Genomic DNA, 24,108 nt, shown 5'->3' on the forward strand with positions numbered 1-24,108 from the left:
TTTTGAGAAGCCTTTTCAGTAAGAACAGTTGGGTTATAAAAAAAAACCCTGTTCCCCTGGATGCCCTGGATGATTCCCAGCATGTTGTCATGTTTTAGGATCCTTGTGAGGACAAGCGCCACAAGGACATTTGGTCCAAAGAGAAGACCTGTGACCGTTTCCCCAAGCTGCTAATTATTGGTCCTCAGAAGACAGGTATGGTAGTAGCTGATGTCTGCTGTATGCTTAAATATATTATCCCAATGTTTAGATTACAGTATCATTTTAAACCATAATATATGAACTAAGCCACAATTGACTGAGCTTGTACAATCCACTACTCCAAAACTTAACAAATCATCTCAAGGTGTATTATAATAAGCAGTTTAATAGTCTTCAGCTTATTGTCAGGGTAAGGAGAATTGGCTGTTTCAAGTAATGTTAAGTAAAATTTGTGAGCCATTGAACAGTTATTGTTGGTGCCATTTGTCACTACCCATAAGTGTTCGTGGTTCAATATAGGAAACTGGGATAAAATAAATAAATAAATAAATAAATAAATAAATAAATAAATAACCTTATCCTTTTGCCTGAATTCATTTTAGAGAGAGATGTTCTTTTTTACAACAGCAATGTAATTCATCCACAGAGTTGGCGAAGCAACTGCCAAAAACATTTAATATAATTGGAAATCTGATAATATTTAGGCTACGTCTACAAGGCTGAAATAAATAGGAAATATAGGTTAAAGACCTATATTTTTTCTTGTCTGTGAGATGATAGCTGTTTAAAAGGCCATCTACTCATGTAGTAGGATAAAATATCATATATGCCGTAATTAAGAAATGCACTGGGGTTAGTATTGGTTTTTAACATTTTTTATTGGGGACTGAACATATTTGATATGCTTGTCCCTAATCTAGATCTGTGTTTCTCAACCTCAGCAACCTTAAAGTCTGTGGACTTTTAACTCCCAGAATTCTCCATCCAGCATGCTGGCCAGAGAGTGCCAGGAACTGAAACCCACACACCTTAACATTGTTGAGGTTGAGAAACAGTGATCAAGAATGTAAAATTCTGGCAGAAGGTTGGCGGGAAAAGCAGTTTTTAGCTCTTTGTCCCCCTGCCCCATTTCTTCTCTTCCTCCTTGAAAGGTACCACTGCCCTCTATCTCTTCCTTGGGATGCACCCTGACCTGAGCAGTAACTATCCCAGCTCGGAGACCTTTGAAGAGATCCAGTTCTTCAATGGACATAATTACCACAAGGGCATTGACTGGTAGGCTTCATTTTGTAGCAACTCTTCTGCTGGGGTGGGTGGATGAGGAGCTGTCCCAGTTATATTTTGGCTCATAATGACACTGCAAAGGAATGAAGGAACAGCCTGTAATTCTTCTAATCTATTTTGCTGGAATGTTCTGAAAACCAAACAGATATCTAGCAAGCAAGGAGCAAGCTCCCCTTTGGATTTAGATTTGTGGAAGAAATACACATATTTAGCTTCTAAGGTCTAATTAATTAATTAATTAATTTTTATTTGCCGCCCATCTCATTTCGAAGCGGCTCTGGGCAGCTTACAGCGGAAAATATTAAAATCATCAAAAGTAAATATTCCTAACACAATAAACTAAAGTACAAGCAAAGTAAAATTATAGTTACTAGATGGGGAAGGAGGGAGCCAGATGCACAGGGGGGGGCGAAGGAGGTGGGGGAGGTGGGATTGACTCTTAATTAATCAACAACCTCCAGTGTGATATCCCCCATTGGTACCCCAAGCCATCTGGCAGAACCTAAGGCTCTTGGGGAAGGTCAGAAGGTCTCACCTCAAGGGGTAAGATATTCCAAAGGGCAGGAGCCAGGTTGCTTCTTCTACTTTGTCAGCCGACCATCTCTGTAAGCCTAAAACACAGAATCGTTACAGAGGTTTTATCTGATTCCCGCACCGGGTTTCTGCAGTGATGCCTTGTAAACATGTGTTAATTCTACTGGGCTAAGGTGTGAATGAGGAAAACAAGATTTTAATGTCTGTTGCAACGTTTCCCCCTCCTTTCTCAAAATGTACTATTTATTCCTATCTTTTTGCTTGGGAGGAATGGTGATCAACAGCTGTTTGTCTCGTCTTCATTAGTTCATGCTGCATTTGCCGTATGCTTAATCTTTTCCATAAATGTAATAAATTGCAGTCTGTTAATTCTTTGATCCAGAAGAATGCTTCATTGATTGTTCAGGCTTAAGTTCTAAAATCAGCTACATTCTAATGAATGTCTTGAATAATACGGTTCGGGGCTGGAAAGAAACCTTTGATGTGTCTTAATCCTTGTTCTGTTTAAAGTGGCAGAAACAATTGACATTGAGGAAGAATCTGAAACTATTTCTGCATTGCTTCACCCAATCTTATTTTTTCCCCTTTCTGCTGCTGGTTTTGTTTTTTTTAAGGTATATGGAGTTTTTCCCCATTCCTTCCAACACTACTTCTGACTTCTATTTTGAGAAGAGTGCCAATTACTTTGATTCAGAAGTCACACCAAGGCGGGCTGCTGCACTGCTTTCCAAGGCAAAAATAATCACCATCCTCATCAATCCTGCAGATCGGGCCTACTCTTGGTATCAGGTAAGCTGCTCCACGCTGGTGTTGTCTTCTTGACCTAAAGCACTACTCATTAGTGGAAAGGCAACTTAGATATTAAACATAATAACAGCAGCTCTGATGTCTTTAGAGAAGCTCTTGCTGCCTGCTCACCAGTCTGCAAGGCTCTCTGAAGCATCCATTTCCCTTTACCGTCAGAATTCAGCTTTCTAGATTGTCGTGCCTCAATTTTTTCCTAGATCTCCTGTGGCCCTGTGTGTTCCCTAATTGCTGCCTGTTTCTCTGCTTGTGTCTTCCTCTCCTTTCTCCACTTTCCTCTTTCTTGTTTCCTCTCCGCTTCTTTGAATGTCTCTTGTTCGTGTTCAGCAGAGGGCTCTCAAAAATTGTTTTTTTTTCCCTTCTTCTTCTTCTTAATAGCATCAACGGGCACATGATGATCCAGTTGCCCTGAAGTACACCTTTCACGAGGTGATTACAGCTGGACCTGAAACCTCTCAGAAGCTTCGGACCTTACAGAACCGTTGCCTAGTACCAGGCTGGTATGCTACCCATATTGAACGCTGGTTGAATAATTTCCATGCCAATCAGGTAAGCAAGTCGTGAATCTTTAAGTTTCACCTTCTCAAAAAACAAAATGGAGAGAGGGTTTAATGAAGCCGAATGTTTATACATACAACCATATATTCAGTGGTCTTTGTTTCTTAAGGAAGATGCATATGTCTTCTGGAATGTTGGAATTCACTGTATGTGTATTCCACCTGGCTTTGAAAAGTCTGTAAAGAGATTCCCTGAGAATTGGATGAAACGCTTAGTTCCTTCCAGTGGTAATATTGTTATCCTGTGAGATTAGTTGAGGAAAGGGCAGCAAAATTTCACCATGCTTGTTTTCTATTTTGAAGTGAAGGGAATGAGAGATGCAGCTGTGTACTTTGTCAGCTGGCCAACATCAGAATATATTAAAAATTCTATTACTCCAACGTTATCTTTCATGGTTTTTATAACATTAAGAAAGAAATCCACTAATGACATGGTGAACATTTCCAAGAAAACTTGCTTCTGGCCACAAAATGCAGATCTCTTTTGTGGGTTGATACAGTACTTAAAAAGCAGGCTATTATTCCATCCTGTGACAACTGTAGTCAGTATTGCAACTTAGAGTCAGCATATATGCAGGCCCAAGTTTACAGTCATGGGGTTAGTAAGCAGTTCGCCAGAGACAGATAACATTCTGGTCACTCACTCACTCACTCACTCATTCATTTAATAAATCAATTAAATTTATACGCTGCCCATCTCACCACTGAGCGAGTCTGGGTGGCTTGCAACAGATAAAAACAAGAATACAAAAATATTAAAACAATTAAAATTAACAGAAGTTAGCTAAACTGGGAACCGGTACATGAGTAGGATGGTGGTGGGATCTTCTCAGTCTGTTACCCACTTCCAGCATGAAATGCCCCCATCAGGGCCCCAAGCCAGTCTGCAGAACCAGGTTTTGAAGGTCTTTCAGAAAACCAAGAGGGTGGGGATGGATCTCGTCTCCAGAACATCTTTTTAAATATCTCGTGTAGAATAAAGCCAAGCAATTGAGCCCTACAAATATTCCCAGTTAAAAACATATGCCATGATTGCATTTAGAAAGCAATCTGGCATTTTCTCAGTAATATATTTTGCCACAGAAGCTAGAGTAAAAGAGGAAGGGAAATACTTTTTAAATGATACAACAGGAGCAAGATGCTGATGGTTGTTCGTGGAGGAGCAGCTGATACACACCTGTGGAGCAACAGAAATCTCATTCTTCACTTCCCATGAAAGGGAAGAAACCTCAAAATAAATTGCTAGCACCTCTTTGTGCATGAAACAGTTGCTAAGGGAAAAAGAAATGAAGCAGCCTGGATGTTCATATATTTGTTCTGTCATTGCTTCATTTTGCATACAACCATATGGTAAATGTGATATATTCAGTGAAACTGTATGGAAGAAAAATCTGGTCATGCAATACAAGGATATCTAAGGCCAACAAGCCAATTTTCACCTCCAAAAATGAATATATGCCACCTGATACTCAGGAGCTGGGAGAAACAGGCATCCTGTAGGAGATGACTAGGCTGATCCTGAGGGAGGGGTCAAATGCATCATCAGTCATGAGTCCTTTTGTGTCCACAAGAGATCTAAGTCCAGCCCACCTTGAATTCCTTATCTACTGCCAAATTGCTTTGACCATTAGTAGTTCAGATTCTATATCAACAGCCTAAGATATGCAGATGATACCACTCTAATGGCAGAAAGTGAAGAGGAACTAAAGAGCTCTTGTTGTGGATGAAGAAGGAGAGTGCAAAAGTTGGCTTGAAACTTAACATTAAGAAAACAAAGATCATGGCATCCGGCCCTCTCAATTCCTGGCAAATAGATGAGGAAGAAATGGAGGTAGTCACAGATTTTATTTTCCTGAGCTCCAAGATCACCGCAGACGGGGACTGCAGCCAAGAAATTAAAAGACGCATGCTCCTGGGGAGGAAAGCCTTTGCAAATCTAGACAGCACACTAAAAAGCAGAGACATCACTCTGCCAACAAAACTGCGTATAGTCAAGGCTATGGTCTTTTGTCAAGAGAATACGATGGTCATAGCAAACACTCTTTTCCAACAACCCAAGAGACGGCTCTACACATGGACATCACCAGACGGTCAACACAGAAATCAGATTGACTATATGCTCTGCAGCCAAAGATGGAGAAGCTCTATACAGTCAGTAAAAACAAGACCAGGAGCTGACTGTGGCTCAGACCATGAGCTTCTCGTTGCAAAGTTTAGGCTTAAACTGAAGAAAGTAGGGAAAAGCGCTAGGCCAGTCAGGTATGAATTAAATCATATCCCTGTTGAATATACAGTAGAGGTGACAAATAGATTTAAGGAATTAGATCTGATAGACAGAGTGCCTGAAGAACTATGGACAGAGGTTCACAACATTGTACAACAGGTAGCAACCAAAACCATCCCAAAGAAAAAGAAATGCAAGAAAGCAAAATGGCTGTCTGAGGAAGCTTTGCAAATAGCTGAGGAAAGGAGGAAAGCGAAAGGCAAGGGAGAAAAAGAAAGATATGCCCAATTAAATGCAGAATTCCAAAGAATAGCTAGAAGAGATAAGAATGCCTTCTTAAATGAACAATGCAAAGAAATAGAAGAAAACAATAGAATAGGGAGGACCAGAGATCTTTTCAAGAAAATTGGAGAGATGAAAGGAACGTTTCATGCAAAAATGGGCATGATAAAGGACCAAAATGGCAGGGACCTAACAGAGGCAGAAGAGATTAAGAAGAGGTGGCAAAACTACACAGAAGAACTATACAAGAATGAGCTTAATGTCCCTGACAATCACAATGAGGTGGTCATTGACCTCGAGCCAGACATCCTAGAATGTGAAGTGAAGTGGGCCTTAGAAAAGCTGAGCAACAACAAAGCTAGTGGAGGTGACAGTATTCCAGCTGAGCTATTCAAAATCTTAAAAGACGATGCAGTAAAAGTGCTACACTCAATTTGCCAGCAAATTTGGAAAACTCAACAGTGGCCACAGGATTGGAAAAGATCAGTTTACATTCCAATTCCAAAGAAAGGCAGTGCCAAAGAATGTTCAAACTATCGCACCAGTGCACTCATTTCTCATGCTAGTAAAGTTATGCTTAAAATTCTACAAGCTAGACTCCAGCAGTATGTGGATCGAGAACTACCAGAAGTACAGGCAGGATTTCGAAGAGGCAGAGGAACTAGAGATCAAATTGCTAACATACGATGGATCATGGAGAAAGCTAGAGAGTTCCAGAAAAACATCTACTTCTGCTTCATTGACTATGCTAAAGCCTTTGATTGTGTGGATCATAACAAACTCTGGCAAGTCCTTAAAGAGATGGGCGTACCAGACCATCTTATTTGTCTCCTGAGAAATCTATATGCGGGCCAAGAAGCAACAGTGAGAACTGGACACGGAACCACTGATTGGTTCAAAATTGGGAAAGGAGTCCGGCAAGGCTGTATACTGTCCCCTTGCCTATTTAACTTATATGCAGAGCACATCATGAGAAAGGCAGGGCTAGATGAATCAAAAGTTGGAATTAAGATTTCCGGAAGAAACATCAACAACCTAAGATATGCAGACGATACCACTCTAATGGCAGAAAGTGAAGAAGAACTAAAGAGCTTCTTGTTGCGGGTGAAGAAGGAGAGTGCAAAACTTGGGTTGAAACTAAACATTAAGAAAACCAAGATCATGGCATCTGGCCCTCTCAATTCCTGGCAAATAGATGGGGAAGAAATGGAGGTAATGACAGATTTTATTTTCCTGGGCTCCAAGATCACTGCAGATGGGGACTGTAGCCAAGAAATTAAAAGACGCTTGCTCCTTGGGAGGAAAGCCATGGCAAATCTAGACAGCACACTAAAAAGCAGAGACATCACCCTGTCAACAAAAGTGCGTATAGTCAAGGCTATGGTCTTCCCAGTTGCAATGTATGGCAGTGAAAGCTGGACCATAAGAAAGGCTGAGCGCCAAAGAACTGAGGCCTTTGAACTATGGTGCTGGAGAAGACTCCTGCGAGTCCCTTGGACTGCAAGGCGATCAAACCGGTCAGTCCTAGAGGAGATCAACCCTGACTGCTCTTTAGAAGGCCAGATCCTGAAGCTAAAACTCAAATACTTTGGCCACCTAATGAGAAGGAAGGACTCACTTGAGAAGAGCCTAATGCTGGGAAAGATTGAGGGCAAGAGAAGAAGGGGACGACAGAGAATGAGGTGGCTGGATGGAGTCACTGAAGCAGTAGGCGTGAGCCTAAATGGACTCTAGAAGATAGTAGAGGACAGGAAGGCCTGGAGGAACATTGTCCAGAGGGTCACGATGGGTCAGGCACGACTTCGCAACTAAGAACAAAATTCAAATTCTTATAGAGAGCTTAAGCTTATAATGATTTTTTATACTTATCTGATCTACCTGGATCTTCTGATTTCTCTGGTGCCTGACACATTCCTAACAATGAGAAAGCAGATTGCCTACAAACCCTGCAGGTCTTTATGGTGACAAAACAAGGTGCCTATTTTTAATTCTTTGGGGGGTCATTGTAGATGAGATGGAAATAAATTAACTCAGATGTTGAATCCAGATTGTGACATAACAGCTGGAGTAGTCCAAAACCAACATGGAAGTCTCTTAATAATAAACTAAATAAAGTACAAAACAATTCAAATTGGAAAACTAATAACATAAATAATCTAGCTTGGAGTGTTGGCTGAAGTAACCTCACTGAATTTAGGATTTTACTGAAAATCGTTTGGACAAACACCAGGAAAGCACATAAAGTTTATTTGGTGTCTGAAATCTAATCTATAAGTGTGGGGTCTCTTGAGTTTCTAGACCTGAGGTGGATAACTATGGCAACCTGTGGACCTTTACAACCTGTGGACTTCAACTCCCAGAACTCCTGAGCTGGCATGAGGTCAGGAATTCTGGGAGTTGAAGTCCACAGGTCTCAAAGGGACTATAATTGCCCAGCCCTGATCTAGACACATGGCTGTTGAACTACATTTTTACAAACTGTAACTAGTTTCCAATTCATGATCGTTTTGAAGATGAAGCCTAAGCCTTTAAATCTGGTGAGTGATAACTACCATGAATACGGTTATCTGATATATTACTCTGTTAGATTACTTCTATTTTGGGATTCAGCAGGTGGGTTTAGCAAATATAGGAGGATTATTTTTATTATTTAGAAATATTTTTTCTAAATGTTCTTGTTTTATTTTTGCCAAGACAGGAATTCCTTATTCTATCCTTGTGCATTTGATTTCAGCTTCTTAAGTGAAGAGCAATGCTATCTGCCAATTTGAGAATCATTTCTTTCATCTTGCCCACCTTTGATCTAGACACAGGGAGTCGTGGTGGAACAGTGGTTAGAATGCAGTATTGCAGACTAGCTCTTCCTACTGCCAGGAGTTCGATTCTGACTGGCTCAAGGTTTACTTAGCCTTCCATCCTTCTGAGATTGGTAAAATGACCCTCATTATTGGGGGCAATATACTGATGTTGTAAACCGCTCAGAGTGCTGTAAAGCAGAGTGGAGCAGTGTATGATTTTAAGTGCTATTGCTATTGCTATTACTATCTTTTAAGTATTAATAATAATAAAAAATCAAAATAATTTTAAAAAGCCCTGATAGGGGTTGAATGTTGTGATTTACCAATCAGTATGTTACTCAGTTGCATGAGAAGTTTATGCATTTCTAGTACAATTTTCAAACTAGCTGTGTCTCAACTTAATCTTTGTCCAGCCAGCATTTAACTAACTTGCTAATCATAATCTCATGGGGACTTTGTGTTACTATTGTAGACATAGTGTATTTGATTTCAGCAGAGCATTTAACAGTCTGCTAAGAAGATTAACATTAAGTCTGTCTTAGTACACAAATATTACTTATGTTGATTGGGTCTGGTGCAAAGCCTTTTATTTTAACACTGAAAAGGATATGCTTGTCATCAACAATAACAAATAGTTTTAATTTAAGTAGCTTGCTAGCACCATCAATTTTGAGCTCTAAAGATGGAAGTGTTCTATCTTATCACTTGAGATGTTCATGTTAAAATATTGCTATTGTGGGAAATGATCTAATATGATCTTCAAATTTAGATTAATTTTTTAAAAAAGCTTGCTGGTTTGTTTCCATCAGGAAGATTTGAATAAATCTGGAAGGTTCTTAAAGGTCCCTTCAGCATAACCCCTGTTCACCCTATTTATTTTTTCCTCTCGTTATCTTTTTGGCTGTTATCTCCTGAAGGATGGAGTGTTTGTATATGTACTTCTTTTATTTCTAAATGAATAGTTTGCATATGCTGATGGGCATTACTTTTTTTTTTCAAATGGAGTACCCATTAATAAAAAAATCTTTGACTATTTTTTTATCCTGGTGTACACTTTTTTAAAAATAATATTTTATTAATTTTCTAATTTTACATTTAGATATTTAAAAAGCAACATGGTGGCTGGGTTGATCAATAGTTCAATGACATAAAAAATCTTTAGTATAAATCTCAAGTTACAACATCAAATATTTCCTCGCTTTTTCCCTTAATATCTACTATTATATCGACTAAGTAAAAACATCATTATTACATTTATCAATAAAGTTTTAGCTTATACATATCTTAATTACTTTTACATTCAATCTTTATAGACAATCAATGTCCTGTTATTGATTTTTAAATTTTTTTTAGTTTCCCATCAATATTCAAATTTAACATTTGATATTTATAATTTCCAGGCTTTAGGTAAACAAAGTTTCCCTTATCTCAATTTATAACAAAATACAATATTCAAAATACACATCTATTTGAGTATAATCTTGTTCCATTTCTTAAAAGTTATCTATTTCCCACCATATTAAATCATCTAAATAATACAGTATCCCCTTTAATAAATCAAAACCATTATATATGTTGTCTGGGTTAATCAATAAATCAAACATATTCATAATTTTTTTCTTTTGGGTCTAATTTTTAAATATTAAACAAATAGAATCTTATTTTCAACTAATTTCCAAATATTTTCAATTTAATGACCAAAATTCCCCTTACCTCAACTTCTCCCTTTAACCCTCTAATTAGTAATAGGAAATCCCCTCTAAAAATCAAAACCCCAATTTTCTTGAGCCTTATTCTGGCTTTCTTCCTTTGCCAACTAGCCTTCCATGTCAGCGCTTTTAAATAATCAAATAGATCTCCCTCTCTCTATATATAAATATCTTCATTGTTAGTTCTTTGGTTGTAGTCAAATTTTGGGTTTGTATACCTAAGTTGGCATCTTGTTCTTTTATGTTGGGTCTTATTTTGTCAAAAGCTGAAAGAATGGTTTCATGTATTGCTTTCAACATGGAAAGGATCTTTTCCTGGTCTTCATCCATATTCTCTTAATAGTGTGTTAAGTTGAGGACTTTAAAATCAGACATTAAAATAATTTTATAACTAGGTATGGGACCTCTATTTCACATGTTTATAGGTAGTCTTTATAGTAGAAGTAGTTTGTCAGGTAGGATTTTTATAGTCCAAAATATTTCATCATCTCATATAATAACCAATGTTCCTCAGATAAAAAATAGGAAAGCAATTCCCCACATATAACTCTGAAAGTCAGTAAACGCTTACATTCATAGTTCAAGCAGGCCAGTTATGCCGCCCAGAAGTTCTCTTTACAGCTGTGTTTCTTGCAGGTAGTATCTATCAAGGTCAAAAGAGTTTTATCTGAAGTCTGGGCTTCAAGCCAAGTCTCTTTTAGGCAATAACAAGTTGTAATACCAAACCTTGCCACATGATGTCACTGATGCTGTTTAAAGTTTTTTAAGTCCAAAATTTTTATAATCCTTTTTCCAGTTTTATTTCTTTTTTGTAGATAAAAACAAAAGTCTCCAGTAAAAAAAGAAAGCTTTTGATCCCCAAGTTTCAGAAACATATGAATCCAATTACATTAAAAGTGTTCTTTTAGTGCTTTAACTCCTCTAGGTAGTCAGTCGCTGCTATTCTTAGAGGGTGGGACATAAATTCCCTTCTCTCTCTCTCCTCAAAAGGGGAAAAATACTTTGGGCAGCTTTTGCAGGAAAAGAAAATACTTAGGATCTTAAAGAGAAGATCAGATCTCACCCAGTTTCATCCACGTTGCTTTAAAAGTGCTTGATGGTAAATTTGACTTTGGCTTTCATGCTGCTTAGTGACGAGCCATATTGCTATTGCCAGTCTTTCCTCCGCCGGTTTGGAGGGCTGCCCCGGATCAAGTGGAAGGGCTGCTGTCCTCCCATGATCAAGCGAGGATCCCCTCTTTGCTTGTCACCCCTACAGGGCGACTTTCGACCCTTTCCAGGGTCCCCCAGTGGAACAGAACTGAACGCGGAAGACGGAGCTCACCTTCCAGCAGCCGCGGTGGCCGCGATGGCAAACCAGAAGTCCTGGTGTACACTTTTTTGAGTGTGGCTTCTGACGTGTGTGTGTGTCTGTGTCTGTGTGTCTGTACATATGAGACATGTATTAATATGAGAAAGCAGATGTGGTATAGAGATTAAGATGTTGGATTGGCACTTAGGAAACCAAGCTCAAGTCCACTCTCAGCTAAGGAAGTTCACTGGGTGATTTTGGATTAGTCACTTTCTGTCAGCCCAACCTATTTCACAGGGTTGCTGTGGGGTAAACTGGGATATGAGATAACCAACTTGAACTTTGGGATGGAAGGCAGGAGATAAATTGAAAAAATAAATGAACCCATTTAATTGAGAGAGGGAAGTGTCTTGGATTGGCTTTGGCTGAAACTGTCTTAAGTTTATAAAGTCGAAGAAGCTAGGAATTGCACAGTATTTTTATGTGCATTTATAATTTTTATTCTTACTACTCTTCTTTGGTGGGGAGAATCATCTTATACGATACTTGTTTTGGTAAATATAATCAGTTAAATGAATTTTAAGCCACATAGAACAATTGATATGTTTCTTTATCTCAGGTTTAAGTTAGGAAATATCAGGGTAAGAAAATGACTTTGATTTAGTTAACAAATTTTAGTGGAGGCTGAAAAATAGATGAGCAGGTCACTGAGAGACCGTATGTGTGCCCGTTGTGGTACCATAAGTTTAGAAATAATTTGTTCGCTAAGTTAAAGCAGTGTATAGCTTTCTTATGCTATTTGCTCCTCCTGTGCTTTCGAGTTAGGATATAATAGAAATGAAATACAAATTCTCAGTGTCTTGCTCTAGAAAAAAAACACCAAGTGGATTTATTTATTCTTTTGATTTGCTCTGTTACTACCTCTGAGAAGCGAAACTCTTCTCTGTTCCTGGTGCTACATAGTGCAGTTAGGAAGGTGTATGTTTGTATAAGAGAGGAACCTAACATATAAAAGTTATTTAAAAATGTCTTTCAGATTCTTGTTCTGGATGGCAAGCGACTACGCACAGAACCAGCCAAAGTAATGGAAACAGTCCAGAAATTTCTTGGAGTGACAAATGTCATAGATTATCATAAAACCCTAGCGTGAGTCAGATCGAATATGCTTTCATTGAATTTAATCTTCAAATATATTTTCAGGATTGGATTCTACTTGCTTGGATCCCTCGCAGTGCGTGCATTTTTTCCTTGTCAACTGAAGAGCTGATTCTGTTTGGAGCACTGTAGAATTGGCTTCCTTTCATTTTCCAGACATCAAACTGCTGTGAAGTTTTGAAATCCTTCATGGCAAAGGATTATAATAGACTGTAGTGGTTAGGAATAAGACTGTGTTCTACTCTGGCTTCAGTAATAATAAAATGCAGAATATTAAATACTGTTTTCTGTAACAAATGTGTAAACATTATATTGAACAATTTGTAATGCATGGGTGACTGATTGTCCATAACAGAACACTGCACGTTTTCTTTCAAGTACATATTATATACGTATGTATGTAATAGGAATAATAATCTTCTCTCTCCTCATTCCTGGTAATGTGTTTCAGGGGTCAGATTCCCTGTTTACCTTCTTGCAAACTCTTTCACAAGGAGTTTCTTCCCTGGTAGAGTTTAAAACATGTGGCTCTGAATACCTGCAGAGAAACAAATTATGGGGAGGAGAGGAGAGGAGAGGAGAGGAGAGGAGAGGAGAGGAGAACCATGCTCACTCCTCCATGTCTCATTACCTTTTGGTGAAAGGAATATATCCAAGGGGAGGTCTACAAGCACGTCCACAAATAAAGCAAGTTATCAGACTACTATTAAGATATATTAGTGTGGAATGTGTCCTTTGAAATCCACAGGAATTATCTTTCTCTTGTTCAGAGCTGTGGAACATTTTATAATCAGTTGGTATTAATTCCTTTCCTTCAGACATTTGCATTTGTAAACAATTCTGGCTAGTGCAGTTCTTAGTGCATGACTTAAGAACCATCTTTGAATAGAAATGTGTGCATGTGTTATCTAAATTTAGGACAAGAAGCCGTTTATACCTAGCTAAAAGACCACCACACAATGCATTTAAAAATCATTGGAATCAATAGATTAGCAGAGAAATGTGAAACCGTAGGAATTTATTCTTTATTCCACTGCTATTGAGTTTTGTAGCAGAGTAATAGTGCAATGTGGCCATTTCCATATGTCTGATAAAAGGGATCTCATGTTGATCAGGAAAGTTGGTTTCCATATTTAATTATATGTAATTACTGCATGTATAAAATAAGTAATTCCAGTTACAAAATGGGGATCATTTGGATATCATCATCTTTGTAATTTGTGATAGGTTTGATCTCAAAAAAGGATTCTGGTGCCAACTATTAGAGGGAGGAAAGACCAAGTGCTTGGGTAAAAGCAAAGGAAGAAAATACCCAGAGATGGATTTAGATGTAAGTATGTAAAATGAGGGTATTTTTCATCCACTGTTCTTAGAAGACACTGGCGCAGTTGTGCACTGGGTAACCAGCTGATCTGATTTTGTAAGGACAGGAGCCCCACTAACTTTTGATCTGTACTTAGTGAAAGCTGCTTCTTCTCCATGGTGGGATTCCATGCCACTGCAGTAAGGCTATGAATTTATGAAACATAGGTGCCCCAGTAACTTAGATTTGTCCCCACGATCATCGTTCACAAACTGCTGCAAGATAAGATGTGGCCCTACTTGGACATTTCTCATGAATCTTTCCCAGATGGGCAGTTTGACTGTACGTATTAGCCTTGCTAGGATGGTTCTTGAATTCTTCCCCTGCTGAAGGGTAACATCTCATCATAGATGAGGGGCAACTGCTTCTACGATGCTTAGAGTAAATAGACCCTGAATTTGAAATTCTGTGGGTATATGGGGAGAAAGAGTACAGGTGGTTAAATCAATGTAACATGTTGTCTTTGATCTTTTCTTATGTTACCTACCAAAAACTGAATTTTCCCCCCTATAGAATAATGCTTTAGAACCATCTTACATTTTTGCAGTTTCAGGACTATAGCTAAAATTGGGTGCTATTTTCTGTTGAAAAACAAAAACTCCTCCATAATTTAGGAGCTAAATCCAAGTCGAAAACAATCTATTTTAATTGGGTGCCTGCCCTGATTCTGCTTGAACTTTCACCTACGATCAGTGAGCCCTGAATACAACTCCTAGGAGATGCAACTGTCCTCAACTTCTTGACAAGGAATCTCTATTTTATGCTTTTTTGTTGTATATATTTACTTACTTACAGGATTTAGCTGCCTGCTTATCTCAAATGTTGACTCTAGACTAGGGGGCCACGGCCTATTCAGAACTGGGCTGCACAAGTTGCAGGCCAGCGTGCACGCATGCACACGGCTCAACTTGCACAAGTGGTGAGCTGACACGTGCACATGCATGCACAGCTTAACTTGCGCAAGATGAGCTGCTTGCATACTGGCCCACCACTTGCATAAGTCGAGCTGCATGTGCACATCCGACCCACCACTCGCACAGTCCTGTTCCCTCTCCCCTCCCCCCCCAACTGAGCCACCAAGACACAAAGGCTGGGGACCGGTGCTCTAGACAGTTCACAACAAACCAATAGAAACATGGTTTGAAAACAAAACTACTCTGCTCCCAGGCACTAGACCAATTTCTCTTGCAACTCAACACTCATCCTATGCTTGGGGGAAGAGCCAAATTTTCATATCCTGCTGGAAGGATAGGGATCTATCAGATCTCGGGTGGGAGGCTGTTCCAAACAGCTAGGATGGCCACCAAGAGGTCCCACCAGATGGCAACTGTTAAGGCAGGGTGCCTGGAGCACAACCACCCTATATAAACTTCAGGTATATATATACTTGCCATATAGCAGACATGTCAAACACAAGGCCCGGGGGCCGGATGTGGCCCGGAAAGTGGTTTCATGCGGCCCGCAAAGCCATCCTGGAAACAGTGAGGGAACGGCCCCCACTGCCTTGGCCCTGGCCCAGAGACCCTCCTTCTGCCAGAGACCCTCAGATCTGTCCCACTCCTGCCCAGGCCCCCATAGGCACCCTTGATGCGAACCATGTAGAGTTGGCCATGCCCACCCAGTAAGCCATACGCACTCTAGCCATGCCCAACCAGTAGGCCACGCCCACCCGGCCCCCTGAGGGCAGTTGCAATGCTGATGCGGCCCTCAATGAAATTGAGTTTGACACCCCTGCCATATAGCATTTCCCCAGTCTTTGGATTGGATAATAACTTCCATTTCAGAGCCATCAACATTTTTGTATAGTACAACCACTGAACTCAGAGAAAAAGATACGATAGCATTAATATATTGCAGCTTTCAGAGTGGTGAAGTTATCATTGCTGCACTCTGTGTCTTGGGCCCTGTAAGGATAGCCCCGGTTGGCACCAAGAGGAGGCTTAATAATTCATGCATTCCAGGGTTCTCTGTCCCCTCTGGTTTAACATCTTCATCTTATATTTAGTCATAGCATTTAATTATGTTTCTTTGTTCTTTTCTTTCTTCCTCATACAGTCCAGAGCATTCTTGAGAGATTATTACAGGGACCACAACATAGAGTTATCCAAGCTACTGTATAAAATTGGCCAGACACTGCCAACTTGGCTGCGGGAAGAACTCCAGAACACTAGATAGCCACTTTTTATCTCTTGTATTAAGCAATAGTAGAATGGATCCACGGGGAGGATCTCAAGCCTCTACTCCAAGCCAACAGGACGTGATAAGATGTGAGATATTCAACAGAGAAGAAGCATTTTGAGAAATATCCATTCAAGATGTCTGTTGAAAAGTGAGAAACTGCCGACATGGTTGCTTGGAAAGAAGCAGCCATCTGAAGAACTCCCGGAATTGATGTGCAAGCAGTGCCTCAGGGCCAAGCCAGGACTATGACATCCGTTTCTGCCAGATTGCTCAAGACCCCAGCTTTACTGAAAGTATTGAGGTGTGGCCTCCTTGGCTGTAATGCCACTTTCTGGTGAAGAAGATTCCTAAAGATCTGAGTTTTCCTTACACTTTAGTTCCAATATCTGGAATAGTATTACAACAAAATGGCTCCTTCTCTTTGGATAGCACACACAAGGAGAACCCAGAATTCACCAGGGATCAAGAATAATAGTCCTGCACATGTATGGGTTTGTAAAAGAACACCACTGATAATAGGAACATGGAGCCAGAGGGAGGCTATGCTCCAAGTATGGACTTAATTATGCAGTTTGGGCTCAGACTGAGATAGGACTGAGATAGTGTTCTGGAGCAGAGTTCTTAGTTAAAGCAGATGCTCTGTTTTTATATGGAAGACTTTGGTATTGGCAATATTTAGATTATCCCAGATGGATTTTTTTTCTGTCTTATTTAGAAATATATTGGGAAAGGGATGGGATGACCAAGAGTGAGCAATATAGTCATCTGACAATATTGGCAAGAAGAATTTGCTCCAAAGAGATATTTTAATTTGTGTCCTTCTTATAGCCCTGTCTCTGGTTTCAACATACAAAATTATATGAGATGTGGTTTAAGATTCAATAATTTAATCCATTTTTTAAAAAAAAAATTCTGGTGCACATATCCTGCTCGTTTTAAATGAGGATGACATTCTAGCATCCTGTGTAAACTTGGCTCTAATGGTCATCCTAAATACAGCTTAAGAGAATTGATCCTCTTGAGTACTGAACAAACAGTATTTTACTAGTTTTCTTTTTGAACATTTTGGAGTGGGATAGGGATACATAATAGAGTTGGTATTCCCAAGTATTAGGTTCTTATTTTCCCACCCTTTTGCTATTGTAGAGAATAGAGAAAAATGGCCCATGGGTTTGGTTGATTTGTCATCATAATGTCTGTTTCTGTTAGAATCATTTTAGGATAAGCCTGTGGCTGTCCATTTTTCAATTATTTCCTCCTGTCCAATGTGTCTTAATGAGCTGTGACTGAGACTTTCCGATAACCCACTTATTCTAGTTTACTAAATTCCTTTGTGTGTATATGTGTATGTATGGAATTTATAAATATGCTGCTAATAGTATTGTGTATTCATGCATGCACACACACATATACACACTTGCCCATTGCTGTCTTGTGTTTGGAGCCACATTAACAAGGTAAATAGAACCCATTTTCCCCCATTTGGCTTATTCTGTCCTGCTACGTCCTGCTAGCTATTGGATGTGTCATGGGAAAGGCATGTTAAACTTGCAGTCCAGAGGGCGCTGGGAGAACAGAGGTCATGACAAGAGTCAAAGGCTTTTGAAAAGCCTTTTTAATTCTTCATTGGAGGAATTAAAGACACTGGAGTATGGACTGATCTGACTACTGTTTGATCCAAACTTGGAGAGTTGTTATAATTTTTTTTTAAAAAAACACCTTGTTAGAATTGCTAATGGGAAACATTTACTATAAATTCAGTAATAGGGTGTGAAAAAGATTTTCAATTTGAAAATTCAATTTTCGGTTGAAAAAGCTTTTTCAATTTGAAGATAGGTGGGTTTTTCCCCCTCCACTAGAATATCTTCCTGTTTTGCTTAAAGGTTTCTGGAAAGATCTAACTATTGGAAGTGATTTGCTAGACCGATCGTCTTGTTCTGGTTTTCACTGAAGTTATAATAATACTAGCACCAGGTCTATGAGTGAACATTTGGAGAAAAGGCAGAAGCAAAAAAGGTTTCTACTTAACTTAGATTTTTACTGCCGATAATTGCTGCCAAAGGTTTTTAGGCCTCTTCTGGGTCAGAGTAACTCTTTAGAGGACAAAAGTCATTCTCACACCAGTATCAGCAATTCTTCAATTACTGTATGTGAATTCAATTCCAGTTCTTCTGAAGTCCATCACAATCCAGCTATAGCTTCAACACATTTGTTTCCATTGACCCTGTGTGTGAGCACCATCTAGTGGATCATGAAATTTCATAGATTCGTAGGGTAAAATTTGAGCAAAATAGAGTCAAAGCTGCAGAAAACTTTAGGCCACTGAGTGTATAACTGTTCAGTGCAGCAATCTAAATTGAAACATCCCCAGCAGCTGACTGCCTCATCTCTACTTGAAGATAACCAGTAAAATAATTTCTTCCACTGAAACTCAAATTCCCCTGAATGTTAGGAGGTTATTTTCTCCCTAATAATCAGAATCTGCCTTTCTGTATCTTAATCCATTCTTTTGCATCCTGCAGTCTTGGATTGTAGATAGCATGTCTCTGTGTGATGTGCTTTCAGATATAGGAAGACTGAGATCAAGTTCCCCTAAATCTTAATAATATGAATTCTTTCAGTCCCTCTTTATAGTTCTTACCAATGTTCTTCTCCTTTTACCTTCATTATGTTTATTCTCCCTGTTTGTTTAGGTAGCTATGCCAGCAGTAATGAATGTGCATTTGAGATAGAAGCCTATGTAAGACCAAACTTGGGGAGAAGACATTGGTTTGCGATCTCTTTTAATACAGTATTTTACATGCAGCCTTTTCTGTATGAAAAGATCAGCTATACTTGAAAGCAAAGTGTGCTGAAGAGTTCCAAGCTTCCCAGTACCCCTAATTAGATGGACATTTTAAGGTAGAATGACCATGGTTGGGGATGGGCAGGAGGCAGAGTTGCATCTACTGGCAAATTTAGCCTGCCCTTCTACTGCAAGTCATTCAGAGGTCTTGGCTCGCTGAGGGAATTCTGGGAATTGAAGTCCACACGTCTTGAAACAATGCCATGTTTATAAAACGCTGATGTAGAAGGAGGCTATTGGCAGAAAAGATGCAGTGACAGTGACTTGGAATGACAAGATCTTAGCATTTGACACCTGCAGCCTTATGAAATAAGGCCCAAAGTCAGACAGGCTGTCCCTTCCAAGCCATTGTAAAAAAAGGAGCAGCATCAAGAAAAAAGGACCGCTGAAGGATGGTAATGAAGAGAGTGTGTTGGTCCATTTGAGATATGGGTCATTCATCAGAAATGTAAGCTTGCTTTGGCTTGGAGCGCACAAAAGGCCCTCTGTATCACTGTTTCCCAGTACTAGGTTGACTTTGCTATGGTTTCAGATTTCTAAGCAGACTTCAATGCAGAAGCCAAAAGCAAAACCCTGAAATTATAATCTGCAAAACAATGTATTTTCCTTTGCCTTTTGTGGATGGAATCATCTTCACAACTTAAGAACAAAGGATGCCCCCCCAGCTTCACTCCTATTGTTGAATGCAGTTTCTGCGTGCCTCTTTGGTGCATCAGGATACCTGAATCAAAACTACCAAGTTAAGCATTTGATAATGTGAAAATATAGTCTTGCTTATCTGTATGTTGGCCCTCGGGAAGTTGTTTTAAGACAGTCTACAGAGGCAAACGGCAGCTGCTACCTAAAGGCTCATTCTCATTGTGAACATTATGATTATCCCTGTCTTAAATAATAAAATGAAGTACAATGTTTAAAGCTTGGCTTCTCAAGATAACAGTCTACACGCCATAGAATGCTGCCAAATTCAAAAAGGAATTAAACTTAGGATTTGTGTGTTGAAAGTATTAATTTGTACTGCTCCCAAATGCTGGTGTGATTTAATGTGCACAAGAGAGGAGGAAACATTTGCCTTTTCACTTAGTAGGTTGGTCAGCAATAGTTGGAAAACACCACCCTCTTTGGGTAACAGAGAACTTACTAAAATCTGAATTTGAAGAAGGACACTTTTTTTGTTTTTCTTTTTTGTTTTTCTTTTGTTAAAAGGAAGAACTCTGGGAATTCCTTTGTCATGTTTGCATGAGATTCTGTATGTTTTCCCATTGGGAAGGGCAGGGGTTATTTTGTCATGGTGGGAGGGAGGAAAGGGGAGGGAATATTTTTAAGAGTCTCCCGTATTTTTAATCTGTACTTGAACTCATTTTGGGTTCAGAAAACTGTGTCACTAATGTAATGTCCTGGTGAACTAACTGCTAATAAAATGGGGTTGTCTGTTTTTAGTTAATTTTGTGGCTTTTCTTGCTTTTTTTGGTATATGTGTAGATTTTCTCTGATTCTTTGAAATTGAAATTGAACTTTATTTTTTTAAAAAAGTCCATCAGGATTGAAATAGAGGTAACAAGCTGAAGCTCCCAAACTTGATGTAGTCCCTTGCCGGAACCTTGGGACAACCCCAAAGCTATTACAATTTAGATTTTTCTTCTAGCACCTAACTCAAGGTCAGCAAATGTGATTGAGTAACCTCCATCCCCCAAAGATGGCTTAGTTACACTATGATAGAGCTTATGATCACTTGTCTAAAAACCTCTGACCTTGAGCAAGGACTTGGGTTTGATAGTTACCTACTCATGTTTGGGACTGGACAGATCCCCTTCCCCCCACACACATTAAATTCATTTGTACTTTATTTAAGCCCAAACGATGATATCCTAACATTTTACCATGGCAGTAGTTAATCTTTTAAATATGTACAAGTAAAAGAAATAATCCTGTTCATTGAACTGGGTTTGGCTGCCATTTACTTGGATGCCAAATATGTAAGAACACTAAATTTCTTAGCTCAGATTTGCTTCCTTGGAATTCAAGGCTTCGTGGTTTATTTCACCCTAAAACCACTGGAAACCTTTGCCAAGTGGCAGGGTTTAGCACTGAGATGAGGGCTGGCTTGGCCTATTTGCAGAAAGCTGCAGACTAAATGAGGAAGCTGAAGAATTCTACCAGAATAAAATAAGGGGCAAACTTTCATGTATTGTTGCCAAGCAATGACATGAAAACCGCCATAAAGAAACTCGTCTCGAGGTTAAAGCCAAAGGGAACATAATAGCCTAACGATCACCAATCAGTGAAAGAAATTATGTAACTCATCTTCAGGATCTGTGCTGCATTTGGTTTTTATTAGGTTTTATTTGACCACTGGTTGGGTTTGACTGCTGGTTTTATTTGAACGCTGGTTTGGAATGTGTGATTCTAAATATATTTGCAGCAGATCATAAACAGGCATTTTGCGAAGACTCTTTACACAAAATAACGATGAATTTAAGGTAACACTCTTAAAAAGCTTTGGGGGGAAAAATCATCTGCAGATCAAATTTCAGATATAAACTGGAAGAAAAAAGAAATGTGATGGCACTAACATCAATGTATTCCCTGATAATAAGGTGTTTTCCCAGAAGGTGGCAGCATCTGCCTAAAAACAACTTTCAATTGGCAGCGAAAATGAAGTGTCTATGTAGTTGTATTTGTTCTAATTTTTGGAAATATGAAAAACTGATTGAAATAAAGCTGCTTGGCTTTAGCTTTTGTTTGGAGGGTAGAAATTGTTCTGAGTGAAATGATTCCCTGTGTGGCTGCAATGCTTCCAGCCAGATAATTGTAGCAGCCAAGAACACAGAAATTGCGCCGCTGCACTCTTTCTGTCTCCCTATTCCATTTCGTCAGTATTCAGGTAATGTAGATATTGATACTCAACATACCGATTGACTTTTGCTTGGATCTGAGGCTGCTTTTCAGTGAGGACAACACCGTGAAGGCACCGCACATTCAAAGATCTATGCAGAACGTTGAATTTCTGCCCATCCCAAATCATTTTGTTGATCAGGAAAGGCAGCCAAGCTTATATGTTCTGATGCTGATTCTAGCAATTGGATAGTTGAAGGGCATGAGAAGAATACCAGATTCACTTAACAACCATGTTACTAACCTAAGAACTGCTGTGCTGAGAAAAGTTGCAAAATGGGGTAACGTTCATTTAACAAATGTCTCACTTAGCATCAGAAATTTTGAGTTCAATTATAACTGTAAGTAGAGAACTACCTGTATATGTTTGCATGTTTTATTTTTTGTGTCTTTTTTTTCAAAATAATACGTCTCCCCACCCTTATAAGGAGATATAAAAATCCAACTGTCCAGGCTCCAGTGGTTTTGTGGATCTTTTGCATCTGGGTCATCTAATTAAATATAATTTAAAAAAGAGCTTGTGAAAGGCATATCTAGCGATATCATTAGCTCCTGATAGAAATTGATCATTATCACCGTAACTATGCAATAATAATCTAAAGTGGCAGCTCAAAGATTTATGGGAAAATCTATAAATGTGTTTGGATACCTAGAAAAATAGTATTGACTGGCAAAGGAATAGCCTTTGAATTTCAGTCATTTACAGAATTGTGACAGTGCCTTTTGAATGAAGAAGTCTCACGTAGCCAATTATTCCCCCAAAATGGAAAAAAAACAAGTAATACATACTTAGTGAGAAGTCAAGCAATGAACGATTGGAACATCGCTGTATCAGTATTTCTCTCAAATAATATTTTTTTGCTCCAGTAGGCTTACAAATACACATCTGATGTCAGAAAAAGGAGAAATAATGAGTTAACATTGGGAGTGAAGGGAGAATATAACTGGATGATTTGAAGACTAGGTGAACATCACCAAAACTGTAGATTTAAAATAAGCAAAAAATATAAATATAGACAGGAACAGGAAAATCAGAAGCAAATCTTGAGAGAGGGTTGACAGAAATTTCAGCCACAGACTTGTTTTCTTGAAGAAAGATAAGAGGAATAAACTAGAGGATTACCAAGTAAAATAAAGTCATGAATTATTGGCATTCCTTTTGACAAAACACTAGTTTACTATAAACAGTAATGACAGTAAATCATTTATTATAAACAATGTTATAAAACAGTTTATAGAAGAATAAAGAAAACATTAAAGAGCAAGGGAACTCTACTGAGAACAGAGCAAAGATAGACCAAGTGAACAAAACTGGAGAAGAGCAGTTCACTGGGAATCTAAGAATCAATACAAAAGGTGATATACATTCAACAATATTAAATATGAAGTAAGCAAAAATATAAGCACTTTGGCATTTTTGTTCAATCAACTATACATCCATCCAGCCCACATTGTTCCATTTTATCAAGAAGGAGGCTATAATCAACTTTATCAAATGCCTTACTGAAGTCTAGGTGGCTTACATCAATGATATTCCCTTGATTTACTAATCATGTCATATTGAGAAAGCAAAATGAAATGATAAGATTAGATTGGCACAACCTACAGTATGCTTTTTAACAAACTCATGTTTGTTTCTCAGTTTATCACTGAACTCTTTACCCATTAAGCTGAGCTGATTGGCTACCTCTCTTTTTTCCTTTGGAAGCATTTGTGTTCAGGCCTTAATCTCATTTTTTTTCCAGAATTTCCCAATCCCTTGAAATGTTTTTAGGATTTCCATCCTTGAAATCTTCCCTACCCTTCCCTAGTTTATAGAAGTCAGCACTCTTGAAATACAGAACTGTTACATAGGGACTGAAACTCTAATTTTAGCAGACCTACCTTTCAGTTTTCATGCTAATATAGTACAGGGTGGATTCCTGAGCTATTTGCAGATCACCCACAAATAGACCTCTCTTCGCAGCAACATTTTAAAAGAGGGAACAGAGTAATGCGAGTTAGAGGTTTCTAATCTTGCAACTCCAAGGAAAGCTTCCCCAAAGTAGCTCCTACTAAGTTCGTGTGTCTTCATATGTCAGATTTGGTTCTTTGTGTTTCCCATAGAACTCCTACTATGCAGCTACCAGGACACCATTTGGAGTGTTTTGGTATGTATTCTCCAAAGAGGTCAGATGACAAGGACACAAATAGAGTTTCCAGATCCT

At 38.9% G+C, this 24,108-nt stretch overlaps 1 protein-coding gene across 1 annotated transcript in view; it reads left to right on the forward strand.

Annotated features, from left to right (window-relative positions):
• The window catches only part of NDST1 (N-deacetylase and N-sulfotransferase 1), a gene marked incomplete at its 5' end in the record, with an annotated part of 49,222 nt that extends 28,353 nt beyond the window's left edge, over positions 1-20,869 (forward strand). Inside the window, 7 exons of the mRNA XM_081317686.1 lie at positions 99-195; positions 1,134-1,257; positions 2,415-2,589; positions 2,983-3,153; positions 12,502-12,611; positions 13,848-13,950; positions 16,039-20,869. Of these exons, the coding sequence (XP_081173812.1) occupies positions 99-195; positions 1,134-1,257; positions 2,415-2,589; positions 2,983-3,153; positions 12,502-12,611; positions 13,848-13,950; positions 16,039-16,158 (900 nt within the window). The 3' untranslated portion in view covers positions 16,159-20,869. The remainder of the gene's footprint in view (positions 1-98; positions 196-1,133; positions 1,258-2,414; positions 2,590-2,982; positions 3,154-12,501; positions 12,612-13,847; positions 13,951-16,038) is intronic.
• Positions 20,870-24,108: the final 3,239 nt, after the last annotated feature.

Source organism: Vipera berus, assembly GCF_964194415.1.
Source record: "Vipera berus genome assembly, chromosome: 2".
In the NCBI taxonomy this organism is placed as follows: domain Eukaryota; kingdom Metazoa; phylum Chordata; class Lepidosauria; order Squamata; family Viperidae; genus Vipera; species Vipera berus.